Here is a 7500-nt window from a genome sequence, read left to right as displayed (position 1 = left end):
AAAGGGGAGTAGTTTATAGGGAGAAATGACAGAATGAAAGAAAGAAATTGAGTAATAGGGAGAAATTGAGCAATAGGGGGGAGAGGGAGGGGGAGAGGGAATGGGAGAGAGAGGGGGAGGGGGAGGGGGGGGGGGAGGGGGAGAGAGGGGGGGGAGGGGGAGAGGGGGGGGGGAGGGGGAGAGAGAGGGAGGGGGAGGGAGAGGGAGAGGGAGAGGGAGGGGGAGAGGAGGGAGAAGGGGAGGTGGAGAGGGAGAGGGAGGGGAGAGAGAGAGAGAGAGAGAGAGAGAGAGAGAGAGAGAGAGAGAGAGAGAGAGAGAGAGAGAGAGAGAGAGAGAGAGAGAGAGAGAGAGAGAGAGAGAGAAAACATCTTGGAAAATTTATTATTCCCAAATTCCAAATCATGCTATAAATGCACTCACTCTAATCTCTCAACATTAATCCATACTTCCCGCCCCTTCCCCTCCCACTCCCCACCAATCCCCACCTACCCTCCCCTTCCCCATCCTCCCACAATGTCCTCCCCTCCCCAACCTCCAACCACTCCTTGCCCCTCCCCTCCCCATCCTCTCACCCCTACCATCCCTACCATTCCCCTCACTACCTTCCAACAACGCTCTCCCCCTCCCCTCTCCCCCTCCCCATCCTCCCACCACTCTACCCTCCCTTTTTTCCCACCCTTTCCCTTCCCATTCTCCCACTTCTCCCTTCCTCCTCCCCAACCTCCAACCACTCCCTTCCCCTACCCTCCCCATCCTTCTTCCCTGTTCTCCCACCACTCCCCTCCCCTCCCCTCCCCATCCTCCCACCACCTCCCCACACTAACCTCTCCTAACTTATCGAGCTTGGTGTAGGTTTCCATGCGCCCGAAGCCGATCTCCGAGAGGGATTGTCTCCGCGAGGCCCTGCTGAGAGGCCCGTCGGGGCTGATGGCCGTCTTCTGGAGGAAGGCGTCGGGCACCCGCAGGTCCGCCGGCAGCGATAAGCGTTTGTTGATGTCCTGAAGAAAGAAGGGCGTGTGATAAACGTGCTCACGGAGACATCAATAAAAATATATATACCCCTATCCCATATATTCATATAATCCCTGAAGAAGAGACAAATGACCCAAATAATACAATTTACCATCTAAACATGAGTGAGAACGAAGAAAAAAGTAATAAGAATATACCAACCTCTTGTGTGATACGCCGATTTTTCTGCCTGAGTTTGACGTTGACAGGAGAGGTGACCTCATCGCTGGCTCCTGAAGCTTCTTCGCTCTCGCCATCACTCCCTATCCTTGGTACCTCGTGCACCACACCTGCAATGGCAAAGGGTCTCTCGTTAAAACGGGGAAAGGCGTTTGGAAAGGATCAATGGAAGAAGTAATGAAACCCATCGGGATATAAAACGCGTAAGAAACTATCAATAAAAGAACACAAGAAAACAATACAAGCTACTTTCTCAAAGAAAGAAATCCCTGAAAGATACTTTGTTGTAAAAAAAAAGTCTCGTCATATTCTACAAAGGACAGATATCAGACCAGGCAATAAAAGATGGAGAGCTCGTGTCCACCGGACTTCGACACACTTGAGCGTCTCGATATTTGCGCCAGCGGGAGGGGGAAAGGGGGATCCCAACGCCCTCCGCGCAGTCCACGTCGCCCTTCTCCCCGGGAGCGTCCGCTGATGCCACGTTCAACTGCCGGTCTCTCTTTACGATTATTGACACTTACGACAGACATAAATCCTTGCCTATGTATCAGCGTAGATCGAGTACTCACTCAAACTAAAAAGGATATCCAGAGAGAAAAAAATGATACGAGGATGAATAGCAAGATCAAAACACTCTACGACGACAATAAAAATCACTCTAACGCCAGCACAAACAGAATCATATAAATCCCGACGTCGGAAGGGTCCTCACGCCAAGGGGGAAGGGACGGGAAGAGAAAAGAAAGGAAAAAGAGGGAAGGGAAGGGAAGAGGAGAAGGGGGGGGGGTGGAATCATTCCACTCGGCGAGTTTGGCTTGCCGCGAGTCATTAGCCGTCTCGCGGATGAGCTGAGTTCTAGCACTTATCATTCATGGCACCTTAAACTTATTTTTAAATCTATTTATTTATCTATTTCATTATTATTATTAATTTTTTTTTGGGGGGGTGTAATTCTGATATTTTATAGGTACGGCGATCATGCTTAAGCAGAGTGAATTACTGAGAATGAGAAGGAGAAATTGTGATGGAGTCAGAAGGAAGGGAGAAAAGAAGGAAAGAAGGAAGGAAGGAAGGAAAGTAAGAGGAAAGAAAGAGCGTGGGAGGAAGTAAGGAAGTAGTGAAGGAGAGCAAGAAATGCCAGAAAGATGCACCAGAATCCTTCCCAACCCTCCTTGCAACAACCGCCAACCAAACCGCGCAAGAACCAGCCTCGCAGTCGAACTCCCCGCAGCTCCGTCGGGTCATCAGGTGCAGAAGGAGGCGCCGACGCCGCCACGAAGAACCCACGCGGCCACTTGGCAATCCGAGCGACGCCGTAAAGTGAAACGATTGGCTTTCAGGTCCCGCTCTCGTAATGCTCGACTTGATGGCCACGCGCCGTAAAACACGAAGGCTGAAAGGGCCCGCCAAACTGCCCAAGTCTGCTTGCGGTCGTAAACACATACGATCCAGCAGACGCGCCGATGTTATAACCCCTTGCACAGACACATGGATAAGCATACTGAGGGACAGACAAAGACAGACAGACGGTGAGAACTCGCAAACGCTTGTTCCTGGTATATGCGTGAATATTCGAGCGGAATCGAATTACAAAAAGGGAAACGTGCAATTCTTCTAACTACCTATTTTTTGAACCTGGACAGATTACAGAAATCGCCAGTAAACCATAACTTTTAGTTTCCTAAGGAACTAGACTGCAAGTGCAATCCAGCGAAGCATTGCTACAATTTCTATTGATAACAAATAAAAAAATAAGCAACACATCCCCTTCTCTCTCTAACCCTTTCCGCATTCCGTCTTTCAGTAAGTCGGTCAGTAACACAGCAAGTCAATATCACAGTCAGTCGCCCAGTAAACCTGTCAATCAAACCTCCTCCTCGTCAACAGGCTTTTCGATTCGATGCTCTCTCCAGCAGACGACGAAGCCAAACACGAATGGAACATGTCCACAAATCCCAATCCTCGCTACACGTGCGATATCAACCCTTGTGGATCTTGAAACGGAAAACACACGAGGGTCGCACCTGGCCTCTACCCAACACACACACTGATGGAGCCCCTATCCCTTGTCCCTTCCGCGTCAAGGTCTGAGAGAGAGAGAGAGAGAGAGAGAGAGAGAGAGAGAGAGAGAGAGAGAGAGAGAGAGAGAGAGAGAGAGAGAGAGAGAGAGAGAGAGAGAGAGAGAGAGAGAGAGAGAGAGAGAGAGAGAGAGAGAGAGAGAGAGAGAGAGAGAGAGAGAGAGAGAGAGAGAGAGAGAGAGAGAGACCCCCAATACCCCCAGGGGGCGCACGACCAGGGGGCTGATAAGAGTAATAAGCAGCCGAATGCGGGTCGCGTAAGGAGGTGGTCGCAGCTCCCTCTGATCCATTATTAAGAGCGGAGGCGAGTTACGGCGCCCGGCCCCTTCGCCGCTCATTCCGCGTCGGCCGCTGCCTTCTGACCTCGCCCTGCCGCCGATTCCGACATTTTCCTTCGAGAGGAAGGAGGAGGACTCGCTCCCTTCTTTCTATTTTTCTCTTCTCCCCCCTCCTTTATTTCTTCCTTCCTCCTCCCTCCTTCCTTCCTCTTCCCCCCCCTCTCCCTCTCCCTCCCCTACCCTCTCTCCCCTCCTCCTCCTCCTCCTCTGCCCCGCCAAGCCAGAGACGCGCAGGTGAAATTGCATTCTCCGACGAGCTTTCCCCGCCTTTAATAGCGTGTAATATTAAAATCACAAGGCTTGCTGGGGACAAGCCGAGGTTTATGTATAGAATAATCGCATCAGTCTCCGTCTACACTGCTCGGCGGGGGAGGAGGAGGAGGAAAGGAGGAGGAAAACAGGAGCAGGCATGGAGGAGGAGGAAGAGGAAAAGAGGAGGAGGAGGGAAAGAAGGAAGAGGATGTGGATGAGGATGAGGAGGAGGGAGAGAAGAGGAGAAGAAGGAGGGAAGAGGAACTGAAGGAAAAGGAAGAGGAGGAGCTGAAGGAGAAGGAGGAAGAGAGAAGAGAAGGAGTTAAAGGAGAATAAGGAGGAGGTGAAATAGGAGGAGGAAGAGTAGGAGAATCCCCTTGGTACGTCTATATGCTTTAAAATTGACGGCCTCGAAGCGTGAACCGACGGCCGTGGAAAAGGGGAAATCTCTCCTCGCTTATTCTCCCCTGGCTGCCGGCTGGTCCCACGTCTAGCAAGAGCAAGCATCAACAGCAAGCGACAGCAAGCAACAGCAAGCAACAACGAGCAACCCCCCTCTATGGGCCAGCTGGACTCCGACCGCCAACGCACCAAGCACCGACGTTGACAGACCTAATCACCCCCAGTGACAACGCCCCCTGCACAAACCCCGATCTGCAACGAACCGATTTCCCGTGCAATAATCTACCCTACCAACATCAAATAGCAAAACCCAGCACGCAGAAATGCCAAGTGATAAAACGACGTCAAACGCCGCCACTTCACAGCTCCCTCCGCCCGTTTTGCAATTACTAAAGTGGCCGAGGTTCACTGGCCACAAGCCTCTATCCTCGCCTATTTACGGCCCGGGAGAAAGGGCGAGTTGCATTTGATATCCAGGTTTACTGGCGCTACCATGACCAGCACTATCTTAATCATCATCACTGCAGCAAATGTCATGAATATTATGATTGTACTTATCATAAACATTATTATAATTACTGTTACCATGATTATCATCATTACCGCAGTTATTACCACCCCATCCTCGTCCTCATCATCCTCATTGCAGCAGTCACTACCCTCATTATCCTCACTCAGTCCCTCTGAACAAATCACGGCCTCCAACGAGGCAAGAATCCCGACTCCGGAAGCGCTCGCGAACGAAGCAAATCGAATCTCACGCAACGCAAGCCCGACCCGGCCCATTACACCAAGCCAGGCGCTCCCCGACCAAGCCACCCGACAGCAGGCGGATAGGTGCACGGGGGGCGGCAAACAAGGAGACAAAGGGGAGAAAGAGGAAGGAGATGGGAAGGAGGGGGAAAGAGAGAATAGAGAGAGGGAAAGAGTGGGGGAGAAGGGAAAAGAGAAAAATGGGGGAAGAGAGAGAGAGGGGGGGAGAGGTGACGAGAGTGGGGGAGGGTTAGGGAAAGAGAGAAGGAATGGGGGATAGAGAAAGACGCGGGGTGGGGGTGGGGGGTGAGAGAGGGAAAGTGGGATGAATGGAGAATGGGAGAAATGGGGAAGGGGGTTAAAGGGGAGAGAGGGAGAGAGGCTGAAGGAGGGAGAGAGGGAGAGAGCAATCGTGGGCGTGCAAATGGGCGGGGAGAGCGACCGGCGTGGTCGGAGTCTGCCCGGATTTCAACACGAGCAATGTGATGAATTTTTGAGGGTCGGGATCACGGCTCTCCACCTCTGACCTTTCCTCCTTCAAGGGGCGGGGCCGGACGGAGGGAAGAACGAGGGGAAGAGGGAGGGGAAGGGGGAGGGGGAGGGGAAGGGGGAGAGGGTAGGAGGGGAAAAAGCGAGAGGGGGACCGATGAACCAAAGGATACGGAAGGATGCTGATGAGACGTCGGGGAGTACTCAGGTAACATTTTGGTCTCCCCCCCCCAGGCCTGTCACCCTCCACCTCCCTTCCACACGACCCTCCCCTCCCCTCTCCTACCCATTCGCCTGCAGGGATTACCTAGATAATTTCTGTGCAGCCCCAATGCCGTAGCCCTTGAAAAGACCCAACCCAATATCTGCCAAGTGACATTGCAATCTACTGCACCCCCTTCTCCCCCCCTCTTCTCTCTCTCTCTCTCTCTCTCTCTCTCTCTCTCTCTCTCTCTCTCTCTCTCTCTCTCTCTCTCTCTCTCTCTCTCTCTCTCTCTCTCTCTCGTGTATCCCTTTCTCTCGTGTATCCCTTTCTCTCGTGTATCCCTTTATCTTTTTCTTTAATCCTCCTCTATCCTAATACTACCCCGGGGCAACTAAAGACCACAGTGAGAGCCACATAACTTCTTCTGTCCCTCACCTGGGGACAGAGAGGGAAGCTGGTGAGAGAGAAGGAGAGGGAACATAAAGGGTAAGAGAGAGGGATGAGAGGAAGGAGAGAGAGGAGGAGGGAGGGAGAGAAGGAAAGAAGGAGAGGAGAGGAGGGAGGGAGAGAAGGAAAGAAAGAGAGGAGGGAGGGAGAGAAGGAAAGGAGGGGAGGGAGGGGGAGAGTGAGAGGCGAACAGTCGAGAAAGAGGGACACATCCCAACTATTACATCGCTTTTAAGGTGTATTTCGAGCCGCCCTCGGGCCCCTCCCTCGGCCTCGTGAGTTTCCCTTTGCATCTACAGGACGCAGACTCAGCGCTTTTACAACATATCCTGTCTTGGATGTCTTTTTGTAGGATGGCGAGGAAACCAAAGACGTAATGTGGCAAAAAAGTATGAAGAAAAGGTGCACTGCTCGGTTAACAAATACATGGTTGTGTTAACTAGGTGCATAATCATGTTTTCTTTCGCCGGGACGGAAAGTCTGGACAAAAAAAGGCGGGGACAGCGAGTAACTTTTCTGACGTTCCTCTAGAATTACTTTTCCAGGAGTATCATTCTATTTCTCTCTCTCTCTCTCTCTCTCTCTCTCTCTCTCTCTCTCTCTCTTGCCACCACGCCTCCTCTAGCCGTTGGTCCTTGCCTCCACGCCCCCACGCCGCTTACAACTTCAAACAAAATTATTCAAAGTCCTTTCTAAACTAAAAAAAAAAAAAAAAAAAAAAAAAACCTTGAACAAGAATTTGCAACAAGCAACACTCCCCAGCACAGGAGAATTTGTTAACTGAATTACATATATAATTAAGAGGAATTCCCGCTCCTTTCATCCAGGATCTAACCCCCCACCCCCACCTCCATCCCCCATCCCTTCTGGAATATAATCATGAACGCCCACGCCAAAAAATCTCTAGGACATTTGGCGGGGTGTTGGGTGGGGGAAGGGGGATGGGGGGATGAGGGGGGGAGGGGGAAATGAGGGGGTGGGGGAAGGAAAATGAGGATGGAAGAGGGGAAGATGAGGGAGTTGGGAAGGCAAAATGAGGAGGTAGGGGAGGCAAACTGAATGGAGTGCGGGAGGGAAACGGAAGGAAATTGGGAATCTTGAAATTGGGGAGGGAAATGAGGAATGGCATAGAGAAGAACGGGGGAGGGAAATAGACGAGAATGAGCAAAGGAAGGAGGAGGGAAAAGCATCCGGCCCACGTAACGCCCCCGCCCCCGCCCACGCACCCCTCCCTCCGCCCCCCAAGCGTCCTACCGAATCCAAGCCAAGCACGGAGGGCGGAGAGGAGACATCCTTCGCCTATCCCTCTCATGATCCCATCCTCACTCCATCCTATATTCCT

General features: G+C 51.9%; 1 protein-coding gene across 1 annotated transcript in view; it reads right to left on the bottom strand.

The window, feature by feature from the left end:
• The window catches only part of LOC113829333 (cyclin-dependent kinase 17), a 160264-nt gene that overhangs the window by 5595 nt on the left and 147169 nt on the right, over window positions 1–7500 (bottom strand). The window contains exons 2-3 of the mRNA XM_070121184.1: window positions 1174–1301; window positions 825–998 (exon numbers count right to left, since the gene is read on the bottom strand). Of these exons, the coding sequence (XP_069977285.1) occupies window positions 825–998; window positions 1174–1301 (302 nt within the window). The remainder of the gene's footprint in view (window positions 1–824; window positions 999–1173; window positions 1302–7500) is intronic.

This window comes from Penaeus vannamei, chromosome 1, assembly GCF_042767895.1.
Source record: "Penaeus vannamei isolate JL-2024 chromosome 1, ASM4276789v1, whole genome shotgun sequence".
In the NCBI taxonomy this organism is placed as follows: Eukaryota; Metazoa; Arthropoda; class Malacostraca; order Decapoda; family Penaeidae; genus Penaeus; species Penaeus vannamei.
The sequence above is the reverse complement of the archived record's forward strand: the minus strand, read 5'-3'. Positions and strand labels throughout refer to the sequence as shown.